The sequence below is a fragment of the Onychomys torridus genome, chromosome 5 (assembly GCF_903995425.1).
Source record: "Onychomys torridus chromosome 5, mOncTor1.1, whole genome shotgun sequence".
Classification (NCBI taxonomy): domain Eukaryota; kingdom Metazoa; phylum Chordata; class Mammalia; order Rodentia; family Cricetidae; genus Onychomys; species Onychomys torridus.
Window position 1 is genome coordinate 132,629,917 of NC_050447.1, and position 21,193 is coordinate 132,651,109.

The 21,193-nt window shown below is 39.9% G+C and overlaps 1 protein-coding gene across 10 annotated transcripts in view; it reads right to left on the reverse strand.

Moving 5' to 3' along the window:
- Agtpbp1 (ATP/GTP binding protein 1) overlaps nucleotides 1–21,193 on the reverse strand; it is a 157,053-nt gene that overhangs the window by 63,661 nt on the left and 72,199 nt on the right. For all 10 annotated transcript variants that reach the window (XR_004944945.1, XM_036186843.1, XM_036186842.1 and 7 more), the window contains 5 exons: nucleotides 17,776–18,464; nucleotides 12,627–12,710; nucleotides 11,164–11,250; nucleotides 10,933–11,081; nucleotides 2,282–2,369 (listed from right to left, as the gene is read on the reverse strand). Coding sequence is in view for 9 of the 10 variants with exons in the window: in XM_036186843.1 (XP_036042736.1) it covers nucleotides 2,282–2,369; nucleotides 10,933–11,081; nucleotides 11,164–11,250; nucleotides 12,627–12,710; nucleotides 17,776–18,464 (1,097 nt within the window). In the remaining variant the exon portion in view is untranslated. The remainder of the gene's footprint in view (nucleotides 1–2,281; nucleotides 2,370–10,932; nucleotides 11,082–11,163; nucleotides 11,251–12,626; nucleotides 12,711–17,775; nucleotides 18,465–21,193) is intronic.

A 21,193-nucleotide genomic window follows, 5' to 3' on the forward strand; every position in this document is an offset into this window, starting at 1 on the left:
TAAGGACAACATGAAAAGTCAAAATCCACTCTATGGAAAACTCAAGACTAACAGGACAGAAACCAGCATCCAACAGAGATAAAAACCAAGGCCAAAATTATGAACACAAAACCTTGTGTGACTGATGGGAAATGATCATTAAAAACTAGAATGTTTAATGTTTAGTTTAGATGCAGAGGATTTCAAACCTGAGCACTTCCTCTACTGTGTAGCATTAATGTTCTAATAGAAGATCACAGGAAAACTGGAATCTTATGTGGAACAGCCAGTTAGCTCCAATTAAATGGGCTGAACTATCAGGCCACTCATAGTCAAGGGTATCCTCTAAGAGTATGAAGATGGTCTTCTATCAGTAAAAAAACAGGAGGGGGCAGACTCCATGCTGTGGAAATGCAAGTCTGTGCCCCAATTTGAGAGGCTAGACAGAATTATAAGTCAGACACTTACATAGTTTAGTTTAATCTGAAAGTATGTGTGCATTAGTAAAATATTTCTGAAAAGACAGCAGCAAACTGTAATTACGGTCCTTCTACCAAGGAAAGGTGTGACTTACTTACAAAACAGCCTTTTCAATTGTGAAATGGTAAATCACACTTTCTAGCTTTCCAAACGCAGGGACACACATAAACAACCAAAGTGGTCTCAGTGGTCTCAGGTGTCTTGCACAAGCACATCAGAATCAAGAGGTCACGAGGAAACTGAACTTTGTGGTGAATGATGTAAAAAACTGCTGACAACTATAGGGACACAGGAGTCATGTGTTATGAATGTATTTTATAGGAAATAAAATAAGCATCATGAAAAATAGAGCGGAGGGTACCTGGAACATTTTACAAATAGAGTAAAATGGGGAGCAAAGACTTTAAGAATTCTAGATAGTTTAGAAGAGAAGCTGCAGCCACAAATAGGACATCTATATCATACCTACCCTCCCCCTCCACCTACCCTCCCCCTCCACCTACCCTCCCCCTCCACCTACCCTCCCCCTCCACCTACCCTCCCCCTCCACCTACCCTCCCCCTCCACCTACCCTCCCCCTCCACCTACCCTCCCCCTCCACCTACCCTCCCCCTCCACCTACCCTCCCACACAGGTTCAGGGACCACTTTAGAAGAGAAAGAAGAAAAGAGTCTAAAATCTAGAAGTCAGGGAGGACAGTTTGAAACAGTGACTTCTAGATATAAGAGGACGGCTGTGCTCATAAACTCACAGCAGCTGAGGTTGCCCGCACATGACCAAGCCACTCCACATGGCTAATAAACCTCCACGCCAGCCAGGGGAGCAATGACTAGCTGACAGCTTCTAGAGGAGAGAGAGTTGGCCCCTGGTAGGTCAACCATGCTCCAATGGATGGCCCCATGCACAGGCATATGGACTGCACACACTGGACTCCATGAGTTATTTTAAAAAGTGGAGGAAGAGGAAAAGAAGAGGAGGAAAAGGAGGAAGAGACAAAGTGTCAGGAGACAGGAGTGGAGTCGAGAGGGGTTAGAGGAAGGAGTAGTGGTTGACTAAGATTAAAAAAAAATACATTGTATGAAATTCCCAAAGAGTCAATAAAAATTAGAGTTACTATTGCTGTTAAAACACTATGACCAAAGTAACTTGAGGCCAGGTGGTGGTGGTGGCGGTGGCGGCGGAGGCGCACGCCTTTAATCCCAGGAGGGATTAATTAATTAACTAATTAATTAATTAATAACTTGGGAGGCAGAGCCAGGCAGATCTCTGTGAGTTCCAGGCTAGCCTGGGCTACCAAGTGAGTTCCAGAAAAGACTCAAAGCTACACAGAGAAACCCTGTCTCAAAAAAACAAAAAACAAACAAACAAAAAAGTAACTTGGGGAGGAAAGGTTTTATTCAGCTTACACTTCCACATCACTGTTCATCATCAAAGGAAGTCAGGACAAGAACTCAAATAGGGCAGGAACCTAGAGGCAGGAGCTGATGCAGAGGCCATGGAGGGTGCTGCTTACTGGCTTGTTCATCATGCCTTGCTCAGCCTACTTTCTTACAGAACCCAAGACCACCAGCCCAGGATGGCACCACCCACAATGAGCTGGGCTCTCCCACATCATCACTAATTAAGAAAATGCATGACAGGCTTGCCCACAGCCCAGTCTTGTGGAGGCATTTTTTTCAATTGAAGCTCCCTCTTTTCCAATGATTCTAGCTTGTATCTAGTTGACATAAAACTAGCCACCACACATACTATGCCTGTTGTCATTGTTACACTGAAACAGAATGGAATATGCCCTTTTATGAACTTCTGTGAGAATACTTACTTGTAGTAACAAATGTCAGTACCCATACGAATCCACCACGGTCTGGCATTTAGAGCTTCCTGAACTGAATACATAAGTGGCTGCATACCTTTGAAGGAGGAAGAAAGAAAATATTATTTTAAGAATTATTGATGTAAAAATGAATCTTGCATTTGTAAAAAGCACCAAATATTTAGGAAAACTGAGATACAGTGCATTTAATCATTTTAAGATGTATTAAAGAAATCTGAGAGATTACTTAAATTATAATTTAAGCAATAAGAACCCCCTTTTAAATTTTAAATAAAATGGAATAACTTTAGAGTGAATGGCTACCAATTTTCTCTGTTAAATTGTATGTATTCAAGCTGGGTGGTGGTGGTGGTGGTGGTGGTGGTGGTGGTGGTGGTGGTGGTGGCGGCGGCGCCAGCTGCAGCAGCACACGCCTTCAATCCCAGCACTTGGGAGGCAGAGGCAGGAGGATCTCTATGTTTTGCTTTATTTTGATCTAAATATTTCAACATTTGTTTTCATTAATTCTCTTCCTTCCCTTTGATTTATTTCCTTCTCCAGTTTCTTACATTGGATACTTACTTTCAGTTACTTCTTACTTCAAAGAATACTTCAGTTTACAAGTTAATACTGGTTTAGTTACACTCCCCAAGTCTGGGTCAGCTAGTCTTCTGCGAAAATGAAATGTATTATATAAAGGGGCTTTTATTAAGCATTAGCAATGAGTATAGTTATGAAGAAGAACTCAAATTTTTAAATATTTGATTCTAATAGCCTCAGATGGCGGGTAGCTATCATGCTTGACAGATTGTTCTAAATAATTTCTAACATCAGTTTCAAATTTTTTCTTTTTTAAAAAGATATTTAAGACTATTACATGATTTACAAAAGCTGATATATTTATTTTTACCTTAATCATTTCCTTGTTGATTTTTAACAATAGTTTAAATCACAATAAAATTTGCAGATACCTTCTTATATCAGTAAGTTTTCCAGGGATAGAATGTAAGCTTCCTTACTGTTTCATGAACACCAAGGGAACCTCCTGTGCCTCTTCAAGCAGACAGTAAGGACTGAAGAGCAGCTGCACTTCCTAGCTAAGATTCTGTCAGCGTAGCTCACTGGAAAGCCAAGGTAAGTGCTCCCAAGATGCTTCCAGGGTCCAGTTCAAATGTTTCCTTCACGTCTTTGCCAAAAACTACAACCTATATGAAATATGTTTGTCTCACATTTGCAGCCCAACATTTTTAGTTTACAATTGTTGTCTTTATTTCATCTTTTTGATAGAAGAAGACAGGTTTTTTTCCTCTCAAGCCCCTAACAGTCTCTTATATGTCTAAGATGCTGCTCCACTTTATTCTGAGCCTTATCCTGCTCTTTAACTTCCGGTTTTGGTAGGGATGGCCTACTTTCTAGAGTGCTTCATCAGCTATCTTCTTATTTTTGCTGGACCCTGCAGGAGCTCCATCATTTCTCACATCCAATGTCTTTCTTTCTCTTTCTTAAACTTTACTCTCAAACTGCTGGAGTACATCCTAAATATTCCCCAATGTGGGACCCTCAAAAATCCAAAGCCAAGTTTGGCTACACTGTTCATAATCTTTACATTCTTGCTTGTTGTACCTTCTCGCTGTGTCAGATTCTATTTTAATAATAGCTGTTGTTTCTGTAGGTCTCCATGACAACTTCACCGAGTAAAGGTTGCGGTATCTCAGGGACTGCAGCTTGTGAACTGCGCCTGTCTCTCAGCTATCCTCTTATTTTTTTTTAACCATTAAATTTCTCTGACATTAATGTTACTGCTTCTGCTTTATTTTGTTTGCATTTACCTTATCTTTGTGAAATCATTCTGTCCCAAGTGTTCTGTCACTGGAGGAACACACGGCACTAAGCTGTGACTGATTTCTGAGAGCATCTACCTCAGCCCCTTCAACGCACTTCCTTTCTACTATTTATCAAATACTTGTTTCCACCTTAACTTCTTATTTTTCCTGATTCAGATGATTTCTTCTTAATCTGGCATTCCTCATCCATTTATGGTCTAGATTAGCTGTTATTTTTCCAAGGTTCTATCAAAGTAACAATTAAGCCATCAGACCAAGACCGGTTTCACATCTCCCATATCCTCTCCTTTAAAAGAATGCTCCTGGACATCTTGTGTCCATTCTTAGTTCTGTATCTTGACATCTCCTCAAAGAGAGCTTAGGTAGCTTATTTCTTACACAGACCATATTGTGTGCTGTCAGTGACAAATGATAGATTCTACAAAAGACATCTAGCTGTCTCCAGGCTTCTAGGGTTACAAATGACAAGTCCAGTATTAGGCTGATCTTCTATAGTTGAACAGCACAGTAGTTACAAGTACACAACCTGTTACCAGGCCTTCAATTCCAGCTCACACAACAGATGCACACCTTTTGAGAGACTGCTAAGCACTGTCTGCTCCACTACCTCTTTAGTAAGTAGCCTGTGTTGAAATATACCAAGACCTGCACAAGGCGAGCACTCTGTGACTGTTACCTGCCCAGAGTGCTGACATTTCCTTCTAAGGGAAATGTACTGAGGCTCTTGGTATGTGAAAACTCAGCAGTGTCACTGACAGACACAAGTCAAGTCTTATTTCCTGACTCTCACTGAGCCACTGCAACTCAGTGAGCCATTTAAATCTCAAGCTTCACCCTCCCTCAGACACATAAAACTCATAACAGCTAACTACAGGAAGTAGAAAAAGGTTCAGGCTAAAGTTAAGGGGCACTTAAGACTTATTTAAAATGCTCCAATATCTTTTTTTAAATAATGTATTCTGATATAACTTTTAAAAATATACTATTAATTCTGATAAAAACAAAGCAATATTTAGAAGAAATATTTAGACTGAATATATTTGGAAAGAAAAATAGGCTGCAACACCAAGAATCAATCTAATGAGGTAACTTGGATTCTATCAGCTATAATCTACTCAACATACTACAGAAAGGTTGTATTTCTAGTCACTTATTTATTCATTAGTCAAAAGGATAAACCTTTTTATTTGCATGAAAAAATATTAACAAACTGTCCATTTTGTCATCAGAATATAAGACAGCAAAATATTAAGTTGCCATGGTAACATCCCATGGCACTGGGCTTTTTTTTTTTTTTTTTTTTTTTTTTGGCTTTTCAAGACAGGGTTTCTCTGTGTAGCTTTGTGCCTTTCCTGGAACTCACTTTGTAGACCAGGCTGGCCTTGAACTCACAGAGATCTACCTGCCTTGCTTCTGAGTGCTGGGATTACAGGTGTGCGCCACCACCGCACAACAAGGCACTGGCCTTTAATAAAAACCTAAAGGCCAGAGTCAGTAAAAACTACAAACATGAAGGGAGGTGAGGTGTTTCTGGCTCTAACAATCACAGGCCGGCCATCACTCACAGGCATAAAGCTGACACTAATGGATGAAGACAAAGCAATTTAAAGTAGAGAAGGGATAACCCTAAGGTGTCTCCCAGGGATGGACAGCTATAGAGAAGGGACACCCCTAAGGTGACTCCCAGGGACTCAGCTGTGCCACATCAGGTATTACACTAAAGACATGAGGAAGCCCCTGGAATCAATCTTTCCATATTCTCTCACCAACAGAGGAATAAATTCAACAAATAATACCGAACTGATACTACCCAGACTCTTAACACGAGCCATCTGTGACCTGTAAGTCCAGAAACAGGCAAAGATACAGGAGCCAAAAGGAGACCACAATGTAGATCAAAGTAGTTATCAGGCCAAAACATACTAAATGAGACAAAGAAGTGTTTAAAAGAAAACTCTGTGTGGGGGGGGAGGGGGGAGCATGTATATCTAAGTGCCAGCAGGCCAGGGCATGCATGTGGAACTCTGAAGACAACTGTCAGGAGCTGGTTCTCATGGGACAGACCAAGTCAGACTTGCTCAGCAAGCACCTCTACTCACTGAGCCACCTCTGTTCTGTAAGAGTCACACTTCACAGTGAAAGCCCAGCAATGTTTATTATTTATGCACAGAGCAATGAAGACTAGACTACAGGAAACAGGGAGAACAAACATGCTATTGGTGGCAGACTTCAACACAGACCTCTCAATTCAATAATCACTTGAGTGTAGGAAAGACTGAAAATGTGGCTTTGAGCTAAACCTTTTTTATTGATTTAAAAAAAAAAAAAGTCTAAATTAAATGGGGAACCAAGGACTAGAAGGTATTTCATGTGTTAATGATAATTTCATGATCCTAACAGTAATGCTACAGTGACACATAAAAAGCCATGATCTGTAGAAAAGAGATACAAAGTAATCCATAGTGATGGGACACCAATTCAGAGGGTCAACATCTTGACAAAGTGTGCAACTATCCTTACACTTGAAGTTATTTCAAAGTAAAACTTTTAGGAAGAGTTAGCAGCCATGGAGATGGCTTGGTGGGTAAAGTGCTTGCCTTACAAGTCTGAGGCCCTGAGCTTGGACACACAGAACCCTCACAAAAGCCAGATGCAGAAGCCTAATGTTTTTAAACCCAGCACATCCCTACCAGGAGATGGGAAGAAGAAAAGAGGAGGATTTCTGGAAGCTCTTGGGCTAGAAGGTCCACTGCACACAACTATAAACAAGAGAGATCCTGAATCAAACAAGGTGGAAGACAAAGATGGACACCTGAAGTTGTCCTCTGACCTCAACATTCAAGTCATAGCATGTATGCACCTGCACTCATACACATACACACACGTATACATACATAATACAAACACATATACTCACATAACATACACAAAGTCAAGGATCTTCAACTAGACTAGGGTCTTTGATAAGTACCTTGTGCATGCTCAGTCTATGCTACCAGCATGATCGTCACAATCCTCACATTCAGCACCAATTAACAAACACTTACTCAACATCCACTATGAACCATGGTATTAATGTACAGAACAGTCCTCTGTTTCTATCTCAAAGAATTCACATACACGTTGAGACACCAGGGAAGTACTAGTAACACTAACATGCAGCAGAAGCCAAGGTCACAGGGACACTGTCTAAACCACTTGTTAGTAGATAACCCCCAGCCAAACTCCAGGGCATGGGGAGTAGATCCCCAGCTGTACAGTGTTGCCTGTTCCCAAGCAGGTTTGATTTTCACAAGAAGGTAGTTAGAACCCTCTTGAACTTGAGAGTTTGATGCAGGGAGACAGTCAAACAGAAGCTTGAAACTAAAGCTGGCGTGTTAAGTGTAAAACTGCCACCTAGTGGCAATTTAAGAAAATCTATTTCAAGTAACAGAGCAGGCTGTGGAGATAGTGACAATTCTCAAATTCAGCAACGCAAAGAGCATTATTCTCAGAAATCTATTGTAAAACTGCTTTAGGATCATTTATGAGAAAACTACTTAATAGTTGGGAACTAGAGAAATGAAATGAAAAGCAATGGCCAGACTCCCCACCCTGGAAAGCCCTGCTAAAGAACACCTCTACCTACTGAGTCCATTTCCAAGTGCCCATCTCTCAGCATCCTCTAGACAAAATGCCCAAGCTTCCCCACAAAGAGGGGGAAAAGCACACGCCTTTAACCTCAGTGCTCAGGAGGCAGAGGCAAGAGGAGCTCTGTGAGTGTGAGACAGTCTCATCTACACGGCGAGTTCCAGGATAGCCATGGCTATGCGGAGAAACTCTGTTTTGAAAATACAAAAAAAAAAAAAAAAAAAAAAAAAAAAACAGAAAACAAAACAAACAAAAAAGACAAACATTAAAATCAGGAAGGGATTCAAAATTAAGTTGTAATAAAGAGGAAATTTAAAAGGTTCTGATGGTCTACAAAAACAAATTAAGGAAGTAAGAAAAGTACTAACTTACAGGGAGGTAAAGGTCAAAATTAAGGAAAACTTCTAAAGGAAATGAATAACAGCAGCTGTGTTTTTTTTATAAAAATAAAATATTTTAAATACATAAAAAGAACAGCCCAAGCACAAAAATGTGTATACACTGCAGTTTCTGTTCACAACTCTGCACTACCAATGGCAATCTAAATGTCACGGACACAGGAAAATGTTACATATCAATACTGTACAAAACTGAACAGCAACTCAGAGGGCAGAGCAGTAACCACTAGGAACTTCTTACCTCTCCCAATCCTCAAATGAATGGAGATCCTGTCTCCACCCACCTTATATTCCTGTCTACACCTCCCAAGTGCTGGGATCAAAGGCATGCATCACCACCACCCAGCTGTTTCTTTTAGACTGGTTTAATCTCATGTAGCCCAGGGTGGCCTTAAACTCCTGATCTTCCTGCTTCTTCCTCCCAAGTGCAGGGATTAAAGGTATGTGCCACCACTGCTTGTCCTCTATGGTTAACTAGTGGCTAACTACACCTTCTGATCTCCAGGCAAGCTTTATTGGTCAGAACACAAAATATCACACAACAAGGTCACATGCTGGTGATGGGCATACCATCGTGACCCCATCTAGTCCCATCTGATCTCAGAGGCTAAATCGATTTGTCTAGTACTTGGATAGATACAAATGTTACATTCAGTGATTGTGTTCTGTACTAAAACCCTTTTTCTTGGTGATTTTAGTGTATAACACTAAAGATGTAGTATCCTAGACTACATAAGGAATATTCCTATCACCAGCCATGCAAACCAATGTAACTATTGATGTTTTAGTCAAAATATACCCATTTACTTTTACAAGACTATCTGAAAATTAGATAAGACTTCACATCTCTAAAAAGTATTTATAACCATGTCAAATATTACACTATTAGTCATCCCATTATTTCATTAGATAAATGACAAAGCTTTTATTTCATACAAGTGAGTAATTCTAGAGTACACCATTTCCTGCTTCCACACAAATGACAACTGGCAAAAACCACTGCTGCTCTCAAAAGCTTTCATTTCCAGGACTGTCTCTTTCAAGAGCATCATCTCCAGATGCTCTAACAATGAAGGGAAGTGACTGGAGGCACGGAATGCAGTGTCTCTCACGCCTCTTGGTGAAAGTTTTCTGATCTTCCTAACTAATGATCGAGACCACTACCATTTTGTAACATGGTTCTCCTCAATCTGTTATAAAGGGATGTTTTGTATGTTAGAGTGAGTGAGTGAGTGAGTGAGTGAGTGAGTGAGTGTGTGTGTGTGTGTGTGTGTTTACTACATAAAAAAAACTTGCTATTGTTAGATTTGAAATGGAAGTTTTAACTTTTACATGCAATTGTTAAGTTTATGTGATTATCCTTCATAGACATAGTCTTTGACTACTGACCAGATGCTAGAAAAATAATCCTTAGATTTGTACTTAAGGTACTGAACACAGAAGCCTTAAATGACACTCTATCCTTCAGATTTCTCCTTCCAAAACACTAGAGATTTATTTTAAAAAGAAAAGAAAATTATTCAGAGAGCAGCAGCAAGGAAGGCAATAAATAAAAGACTCTTCTTCAACACTCATTATACACAGGTTATCTGTGTGCTTCTTTTTCACACCAGAGTTCCAGGCTCATTGCTCATGCCTCCCCTAAACTGTGCAGTAAGAATTCATTCTGTGATGGACAGAAACTGATCAAGAACAGAAACATGTCCAGTAGCAGATATTCAGTGGATACAAGGTAAGCAAAATGTGAGTTCTGTGTGGGTAGCTAAGCAAGATCTCGACAAAAAAAGGCCAAGACACAGCTACAATTACAGATAATGAAACTGAGGTTATCAACACAGAGACCTTGCAAACAGATTAACAGTGACACACAGGAACAGTGAGCCACTGACACCTGGGAAGAAATGGACCCATGAGTAACAGCAGAGGGAGGCTACTGCAGCTCAGCCTCCATCTAGCAGAGCACCGACAGTCCTCAACTGCTAAGGAAATGATTCGGTTACAAGACAGCCAGCAAAAGAAAATTCTAAAGCTCAGATGGTTTCACTAGAAAATTCCATCATGCCTTGCAGAATCAACACCAGTTCTACACAAGGACTTTCAGAAAATGGAAGGAAGACGTGCCATGTTGTACAAAGTCAGTATTATCCTGATACCAAAAGTGGTTATGGTGAGGGGACCTGGGGGGAGGGACATACAGCTTCCTGTGCACAAATGTAAAAACATTTTTTCTTTGTTTTTTCTCTTCTGGAGGTGAGGACAGAATCCAGAACTTTGTGGACTGAGCCATCACTGAATTGCAGTCTAGCCTAAAATGTAAATGCTCCTCACCCATCCTGCCCCACATTTTCTTTCTTAGGTAGGATTGGGATCACAGGCAATGACAGACATGTAGCACTGGGCTCAGCTTAAAATTCAAAAATTTTTAACAAAACATTAGCAATTCTATGATTCATTCTATAAATGAAAAAGGCTGGTTTAATATCCTAAAATCAAACCTATGCAGTGTATTAACAGGCTAAGTAAAGAAGAAACCCCCGACAATATCTGTAATTGCGTTCCATTTGGATGAGATCAACAACAGGTACTGAAGCTTAAAGGGATGTCTTCATGAGGGTAGCTCTTTTGACCAGCCAACCAGAGTTTAAGCTATTTCAAACTGTGCATGGTAAATGGCTGAGGTTTGGAAACTAGAGACAATGAGTATATCTAAGGCAGTGCCTCCGTGCTGATTTCTGGTCCTACAGGTAACTGCCTGCATGCCCCTCACAGGAGAGAACAAGAGCCTCACCATAATTAAATTGGCTGTTGGACTTCTCACAGTTGATGATGTTGAACCTGTACGCAACACCAGGCCGCATCCCACTGACTTCGAAGTAGAACCACTGGTGATAATGGTTACTGTTTATATCCGAGTTCAGAATGAGGTCATACTCGCTTCTAAAACACAAGACAAAGACCAACTGATGGCAAGCCGGGAGTGTCTGTGTGCACACAAAATGAGGACATTTAAATGGCTTACTTTCTAATTTGAATAACTTTGCGCAGATTCCCAGATTCAAATTTTGAGTTAAACTTCAAAATATCTCCTTCTTCTGGAGTGGCATAGCTAAATAAATATTTTAAAATAAATATATTAAAATATATCACACTTAAACAGATAGGCAAAGACTAAAACTAGAGGACAGATCAAAATACACACTGCTTCCCTCCTTCCTTTTAAAGCAAAGAATATAGCAAATACAACAAGGAAAAATGTGACTTCCATTTATACTCAAAATATAATTACAAGAGACTTGTTCCTACATTTGTACCCATAATAAGGACTTTGCCTTGCTGAAAAAATGTCATTTCTAAAATACTGATTATTACATAGAGAAAAAGATTTATTTTTAAAACTGCCTGGTAAGGAGCCATAATTCTAACAAACCATGAAGTTTTTGCTTTTAGCTAACATGGATATTTAGGGGCTTTACCTATCATGTAGTTGAGCACCCATATGTCAGGCACTTTCATTGTTTGCCTGACCCTGCTCCTCTGAAGAGTCTAATACAAAACAAAGACTAGGAAACTCCTAGAAGCTCAGCATTTCTGTCCAGAGTCACATCTGTTAGGAACAAGCTGGGCATGCCCATACGCAGGGTTCCACATCTAATATGGAAGCATGAACAATGAAATAACTACATGTTTAATAAGGTATGTTATTCTTTCCTTGTGTAAGTAAGATTTGAAAGTCAGGAACGGTGACACATGCCTCCTGAACCAGGATTATTTTAAGTTGGAGGTCAGCCTGGGCTACACAGTGAGTTCCATGTCAGCCTAAGCTACAGTGGGAGACTCTGCCATAAACAACAACAAAGAATATTCCAGATTCAGTCCCACCTTTGATAGAGCTTTTACTAATATATACCAATAATACCATTTTTAAAAGTTTGTCTCCTCCAATCATGATAGGTAAAATGTCAAATTTCCTCAAAGTAGTAATACAGTAAGGAGAGGAGAGACTCAAAGAAAGCTGACTGAATTTCTTATCTGAGTAGTCACAATTTTTATTTATTTACTACAGTTAAATCCTGACACACACTATCAGTGATAATTCAAAGGTAGCAAATGGCTGGCTTGCCAAGCCACAAGGCCAAGGTGGGAACTCCAGTGACTGGTCCAGTGCTACAGTAGTAAAGGACAGCATTTCTTGTGAAAATCCCACTTATAAATAGAGGTACTTTCATTTTTCCAAAACTACAGTATTAGCTTATATCCTTTAAATTTCACCTAAAAACAAAGGCTTATGTTATCTTTCAATTTAAAAAAATGAACAAGATTTATCATGATCATCATATACCTACCTGTTAAAGGATGAAAACAGCAACAATAAAGTATGGGGAAGATATGATAAAAAGATAATTATTTTATCTTTTAAAAATAATGCTAATATTTTATTATAAAAACTAAAACTTAATAAGAGTTTTTAGAGATTAGACTCACTTAGGGTTGTCTAAGTCATATACCACCCGGTCTATGATATCATTTTGATGAATCAGCCTCTCAATATCTTGGGCAATTTTTGTCCTGAAATCATAAAAGACAAACTTGACAAAAATTCACAATTGTATGCCAATGATACCAATGCCTAACTTTCTCCAAAGCAAGTTTGGAGTGAAAGGGTATAAAATAATAATTGTGTAAAATAAAAATAATCATTCCTTTACTTGTATACAAAAAATTAACACACACACACATACACACACAAATCAGTATATATATCGAAGCTTGAGCTTTAAAAACTAACCACATAAAAGACAGCCATGGTAAAACCTTGTAAAGGCAGAGGGTGGGAGGGAAGCCAGCCTAGAATATCTATTAGGCCTCTCCATACAGAAAGCCTATGGACTAACCATTGGATAAGTAATTCTGTGTGCTTATTTGGAGATAGGACAGAACCAGAGAGTTAAGACACCCTGCAAGGTTTTAAAATTCATCTAGCTAGGAATTTAGCCCAAGAATCCAACTAGCAGTTATGTTATGGAATATCAGTTTAAGATATGTTATATTCATTTATGCTGTGGAATATTTATTTAATGTTGTAAAAATATGTTGTATTCTTTTATGTGGCATTTGTTTAACTCTGTGAAGCTGTGTTACTCTGCCTGTCTAAAACACCTGATTGGTCTATTAAAGAGCTGCACAGCCAATAGGTAGGCGGGGCTGGCGAGCAGAGAGAGTAACTAGGAGGAGAAATCTAGGGAAAAGAGTGAAGAACAAGAAAAGGAGGAGAGGAGGATGCCAGGGGCCAGCACCCAGCACCCAGCCACCCAGCCACCCAGCCAGAATCCCCTTCCTGTGTGGAGAGAAGAAAACTGGGAAGGAGGGAAGCACCAGGAGGAACCAAGGCAAAGCTGAGACAGGAGTTCAGACCTCAGGGCAGATGCTGACTCCAGGCCAACTGGCCACCAAGGACTGATGTCATTAATGCAAAGCCATCTCTCAAATCAATTTTAAGATTTGTTTTTATTTTTAAATTGTGTGTGTGTGTGTGTGTGTGTGTGTAGGAACCAAATGTGTCAAATCCCCCTGGAGCTAGAGGTACTAGTAGTTATAAACCACCCGACACTGAAGCTGGGAACTGAAGTTGGGCTTTGCAAGAGTAGCATGTGTTCTAACCACTGACCTATCTTTCCAGTCCCTATAATGAGTTCTTAAGGAAGAAGTCCACTATGCGGATTTATTTAACTTCTAACTTTGTTCACGTCAGCTAAAGAAAACAATAGAAATTAGAATGGAGGTTATAGATCTATGAAAAGCAGTGTGAGAAAAGTTTGCCAAAATGGTTCCAATAAAATTTCAAGAATACACTGAACCCCAACTTGAAGACTCTTTAACCTAGAAAATTGAAACTACCACCTACATAAAGATGCTTTTCTGTACTTAAAGAACGTTAACAACATCATTAGTCCTGAAGTGCCTCCCAAAGACCTGTAGTTAAAGGCTTGTCACCAACTGTGCTGCCATTCAGAGGCTGGAGAACCACTGGAGGTAGGACCTTGTGAAAGGAAGTTAGGTCACTGGGGGAAACACCTGAAGAGGATACTAAGAACCCACCCATTCCTCTCCCGCCTCCAGCTCTCCTTCCCTGCTACCACTGGGTGAACGGTATGTTTTATCTGCACTCCCTGACACTTTGTTCTGCCTTTTCATAGGCCCCACAGCAGTCAACCACACACACTCAGACCTCCGAAAACACATGCCAGAATACACCTTTTCTCTGTATTGGTGGCTGACCACAGACATCTGTTACAGTGATGGAAAGCTGTTACAACAAGATAACCTTGAGCTCTGAATATGAAGACCTAAATGAAGACCCGGGCATTATGAAGAAAATATTAAAATGTGTGACACTGAAACATAAAAAGAAACTAAAACATGAGAAAAGTATAAGGTAAAAATTTCTTTATCTACTCAATAGTTAAACACAATTTACTTTTCAATTTATTCTATAGAAAAATAACTCGATGCATACAAAATAGTCTATAAGGAAAAGGAACAGTCTGTTAGGTACTCTTCCTGTTGCTGGAATAAGGCAGTCTGAGGAGGGAAGGGCTTATAGTGGTTTTCAGTTCAGGGGTTAATGTCCATTAGGACAGAAAAAGCACAGCAGCAGGAAGTGAGGCCAGGCTGCCGCCCTGCACCTGCAGTCAGGAAGCAGGAGATGAAAGCTGCTGCTCAGCTCACTCTCTATTCAGCCCCAAGCCTTGGTGAGTCTTCTCACCCCAATTATCAACTCTCTCACAGATATGCCCGGAGGCTAACTTAATGTAAATGTGTCTCATAGGCAAATCCAAAAGCTAACCAAACTAATCCCTCCAGAGCAGGCTATCTCCTTGGTGGTTTTTTATATTTCATTTTTTGGAGGTGGGGATGTGGCTGGAGGGGTGAATGCACATGTGTGTTTCTATATATGGGTGCACGCATATATGCAAATGCCCATGCATATGCATCTGGGTATATGAAGAGTCTCAGGGCTAACACTAGGAATCTTCCTTGATATTCTCCCCACTTTATTCAATGAGAGTTACCAATATAGCTAGTCTAGCTAGCCCAGCTTGCTCCAAGGATCTCCTGTCTCCTCCTTCTGAGTACTGGTATTATGAGCAGGCCACCACACCACTCAGCATTTATGTGGGTGCTAGGGATCTCAACTCCTGCTCTTGAATATCTACGGCAAGTACTTTAACCACCGAACCATCTCCTCAGCCTCTCCTAAAAGATTCTAGATCCTATCAGGTTGACAATATTTGCCATCACACTTAGTTTCAAAGATGAAGTTACATTTTGTTTTGTGACCCAGTTAGTTTAACCAATACCATCTATATAACTATTGGATTGCAAGTGTCCCCTGGAGCCTGCTGGGGCAGTAGTGGGTACACAACTGACGGTGATGTTGTCCCCCTCTCTAAATCTATCAGTAGCAAATAGCTCAGCTGTGTCTTGCCCAGATGACATCTGGAAGTCCTGCTTCCTACCCTCTGACCTCACATTATTTCTGCCTCCTTTTCCACAATGTCCCCTGAGCCTGAGGAAGAGACTGGGAGGAGCAGCGGGAGAGGACAGTAAGGCCTCCCAGGAAGACGGGAGTAGACTGCCTGAGAACTCCCAACTGTTGCATTGTCCGATAAAATGAAATGACAAATATACCATTTACGATTTTACTGTTACTTCATCATCTACACTGAGTAGATATGCACATGAACCTTAGACATTTTCTTTTGCAACTGGGTCAGAGACTTTTCAACAGAATTTTATTCTATACTGAATTTTGTTTTTAAAACAATTAGGATCAGTAGCTACACACTACAAAGGCTGAAACAATACAAGAGAACTCCAAATAACACTAAATAAAGCATTCCACAGGATAATTTTTTAAGCATGGGTTTCACTATGCTGCCATGGCTAGCCTGGCTCAGCCTCCCAAGTGGCTGGGACCACACAGGCAGGCATGTGTCATCATGCCTAACTTACTGAGTAATTTTAAAGGAATGGGTTGCTTCTTTTTTCTGAAAGTGACAAAGCATCAAAGCCTCATTAATTGACACCTTTCCTTTGTAATGTTACTAGATTCCAATAGGGATCGACATTGGCAAATGACCCACAGAACGTCTATCACTTGCTCTAAACAGGTTGACAGAGAGGAGGCAGCTGACATGAGCACACTGAAGTCAACATCTTCAGTGCGCTTCAGGAAGCGAGTGTTTCTCGGAGCTTTATAAACAGCTGGTAGATAACCACATCTGACTTTTCTGACATGAATGTAAAACTTTAAAGCCTTAAGACTACCTAGCTATATAGGGTCAGCAAATATTTCCTATAAAGGAAAGGACAGTGCATATTTTAGGCTTTGAAAGCCACAGGATTTCTGTCACAATCACTCAATTCTGTCACTAGAGGAGGAAAATCACTCAGTTGTCAAGTGAAGCATTAAGTGGTACTAGATGCTACAGGTAAAATGCACAGCTGTGGGTTAAAGACACTTGTACTCTAGGATGCTCAGAGGCAGATGGCAAGGCCTCCTTTTCAGTGTATGTTATACTTGCAGTAAGAGTGTATCAAAAACTGATGAGACATCATTTTTAAAAGTCACCAAAAACAGTTCAGACACACTAAACAGATTTTACACAGGTTTTTTTATGTGCTGAGTATGCACTGGCTGGTGCAAGCAACAATTTCTATGTTTTATTTTTTTGGCACACTAAAAATCACTTCACTTGGTGTCTTTATGAATACCAAATTCTAACACTCTTTATTTCCAGCTACATTTTCAAACAAAATAATGTATTCTTATTGCTTCATCTATAGCCTATTTTAAAATCATGTCTAAACCAAGTATGAATTAAAAAATTACTAAATACTACTAAGATAGTATTTATTCAAACATCATTAAATAATCTTTCAAATTCTTAGGTGCAATCTAAACCAAATTTCTACGTTGTATCACGTTCCTATTATTCTTTCATTTAAATAAGTAATAGGCTTACAAAATTAAGTAAGCCTATACTATGTGCTCTCTGCACTTGTTGAGAACTGACAGCAGAGAAAGAAAGTAAGCATGTTTATCTCAAGTTTCCTCAGAGATCCTCTGTCCTGGAGCAGGCTGGTCCCCTGGGACAAGAAGGAGACTAGCAAATGGCTCAGGAGTAGTAAGAACTGCACACTTGAGAACAGCTATAGGGGAAATATTTCCAACAGGTCACTACTATTTACCCCAGACTATAAAATGCCTGCAGTCACCAGAAGAAGGTCACTAAATTGGTTCTACAGCTCACTGTTTCAATAGGAAACCATTTTTGTTAGATTTCTAAGTGCCTGATTTGATGTTCTATTATCTTTCTGCTACTTGCTATGTGTTTTTTCTTGCTATACACCTAATGAACTTACTTACTCAAAATCCAAAGTATAGCAATCAGATCATTCTCCAGACACAACCATTAACAGGGACAATTTCAAAGCAACCCAAAGCATCCTACCAGTGTACCTTTAATTCACAGTAATATTTTCCTAGAGACCCCAAAAAGAATTTTTAAGTATGCCTTACATTTTGACAATGGTCTTACTTAGGAGGAGGAGGAAGTCTACAACTCACCTTTGTACACCATAAGGCCTTTCTAAAATAGGCTCTTTGAATGGAGGTGGAATGTGACCAAAATAATCAGGATAAGCCACCTCTGAATATTCTGGAACAGACTTGGTATTTTTCACAATCTCAATATAGAGGTCTGAGTCGTGGAGCGTTGGCCCATCGGGGACTTCAACAGAGGTGGGCTGCTCTACTGATGAGCTGGACTCACTGTCGTCATCATCTTCAGTTTCAACTCCAGTACAACACAGTTTCCCAAGCTGTACTGTCCGCCCTTCAAAGAGAGTACTTCCACACGCTGCCACATGTGGACATGCTTTCGTGCATGAGAGAACAGTGAGAGGGAGACCACAGTCCTTCCTTATTCCTGCAGTCAAGCCTGGGGCTCCTTGTGAAGGAATATTCTGCAATGTGATTCTGTCTAAGGCCTTCACAATGTCACTGCTGAGTGTGTGAACTGAAGAAGCAGTTCTGTTCTGACCACCTAGCTGCTGTGGCAGTATCCTGTCACTGCCTTTGACTTCTTCCTTGGCTTCTTCTCCCTTAGGAGACACTTTCTCCTTCATTACAGCTCCTTTCTTTACACTACCTGAATTCCCAGATGCTTCCTCTCCAGCTGTAGGAACAACAATAGGGCCTCGAACTTTCCCCTCAAACACAAAAGGTTTGGGTTCTTTAGAGATTAATTCATAGTCCTGTTTAAGAAAAAATAAGTTTAATCTGTCATCTGTCAGTATTAAAATATGCTAGTAAAAGTAAGATAATATTTGTTTCACATGCTACTTCAGAAACCTAACATCTTTTTCTGATCTCCATGGGCTCCAGACATGCATATGGTGTACATAACAAACATGCAGGCAAAACACTCATACAAATTAAATAAATAAACACAAACAAACAAATAAACAAAGGCTGGGAGACAGTTCAACAATAGAATGCCTGCTTAGCGAGCAAGAGAACCTGAGTTCAATTCTCTTCTGCCCTGCAAAAAGAGACTTCTTTTTGATGCCTACAAATGACATTCATTTCACTTCCACCCAGCAACTGAATAAGCAAGGTTTATACATCTGGGGACAAAGTGGACATTGGTCAGGATGCAGACACATCTAGTTGTCATAGATTTCAATGCTTAATATTGAAAGCACCTAATTTCACATACTCTTAATGTCATATGATATGCCAGGAATTGATTCAATGATGGTTGAATAAGATTCTTTCAAACACTATTGAGAGAATCAACAAACTTTTATAATCCTCAATAATATATCATTAAATATTTCTTTACTATTCAGGCATATATTTCAAACTCTGAAACTTAAAACGAGAAAGACAATCAAGTACGAGAACAACTCTTGACAATAAATCCATTTATGTAAATAAAAACAAAGTGCTATTTCCCTAACATATAGGACTAAAATAATTAACAAACTATAACTTAATGTCAAAATACACAACACACTAATAAGCGCATAGGCTTTGGAGCAACAGTTCAGCTGAGATTCATTCTAGGTGAGGACTCAGAGGTTTCCAGTCTGTGAAACAGGATCAGCTGAGGAACTGGAGAGGTGAGGTAGCTGTGGCTTGTTCTGCTTCTCTGATATTCCAGCATTCACCCCAATACCTGGCTCAGGTTTGATTTTATTAATAAGAACTTTTAAGATTCCTGCTACATCTGGCACCCAACGTTCGTGGTACGAATTCATGAAAAAGCCTCTTGTCTGTGGTCTTGCGGGCCCCTGCTCAGACCCAAGCTACACTCAGCCAGTTGTGGTGGTGCACACTGGTTGGATTGACTGAAGAAGGCAGAGGCAGGAGGATCCCGAGTTTGAGGCCAGCCTAGGAGAAGTTTTGGCTGGGGCCAAGCCACAAACAGTGGTGGGACCATGAAGGCAGCAGCTGCTGCTAGAAGTTGCCGGCGCCTTCTTACGGTGTTGGTGACTGCAGTGATGCTGCTACCTGGAATGAAGGGTTTACTGCTGCTTGTTCAGAGAAGAATTGCCAGGACCATCGTGTTACAAAAAAACATCGGCAAAGGTCACTTTGGAAAAGTTTGGCAAGACAAATGGTGGGGAGAAATTGCTGTGAAGATATTCTCTTCTAGGGAAGAACATTCATGGTTCCAAGAGACAGACATTTATCAGACTGTGATTGCTCCAAACCAGAGGGGAGGAAAAAAAAAAAATCTAAAGGGAACCATGACCATGCCTAACAGCAACTTTGAAATCTTCAAAAGGATGATGGCACTCCACAATGACGATGCCACATGGACTATGGTAAAGCCATTAAGCTGATTAACACCACCAAAAGACTGACTTTGGACTACAAACTGCTTTTGAGATGGCTAGCTGAGATGATCCAGCCTGACAGACTACTCGAATAAGGACTTGTGACAAGCTCTGCACTTTCCCATTATGCAGAGACTGGACAAATGATGCAGGACTTGACAATTAACCCAAAAATTTTTCTTTTGAGGATTCCCCTAAAGATGTCTTCACCCCCAGAAAGCAAGAAGTAATTTTAAAAAACGACGCCCATATTCCCAAGAGGTGGGATGGGAGGTTTTTGGTTGTTTAATGAGTTATGGATGTTGTCAATGTTTATGATGGTTGGTTACAAGTTGTTAATTGTTAATGGTCAGGAAAAAAGCTGAACAAGGAGATTAGATTCAGAGTTTTTGTTTTAAAAAAAGAAAAAAGAAAAAAATATGAGGTAGATATGAATCTACCCTGATAAAAAAGATAAAGAATAATAGGATAAATGGGTAGATCACTGAATCTACTGTAAAAAGAAAAAGGGGAAGATATAAAAATGACAGAAGATAAATTACTGAATCTATTATGAAAAGAAAATACTTTTAAAAAGGAACTACTTATTTTAAATAGGATAAGTAATGAAATTTTTTTGTCTGAGTTTATCAAATGTTACTGGACTGGACATTGTTAATATATATAATGGAATTTTTATCTGAATTTGACAAATGTTAATGTAATTCTTGACTGTATATATTGTATATACTTATTGGATAGTTTTTCATGTATTAGTTATAAGCTTTATTAAATTTTAGACAAAAAAAAAAAAAAAACGGGAGAAATGTGGTGGTACTGTGTTCCCTGAAATATTGTGCACCCTAATAAACTTATCTGGGGTCAGAGACAGAACAGCCGCCATATTAAACATAGGGGATAGGCAGTGGTAGCACACGCCTTTAATCCCAGCATTCCAGAGGCAGAAATCCATCTGTTCAAGGATATAGCCAAGCATGGTGACTCACGCCTTTAATCCCAGGGAGCCATGGCAGAAAGGTATATAAGGCGTGAGGGCCAGAAACTAGAAGCATTAGGCTGGTTAAGCTTTTAGGCTTTGGAGCAACAGTTGAGCTGAGATTCATTCTGGATAAGGACTGAGATGCTTCCAGTCTGAGGAA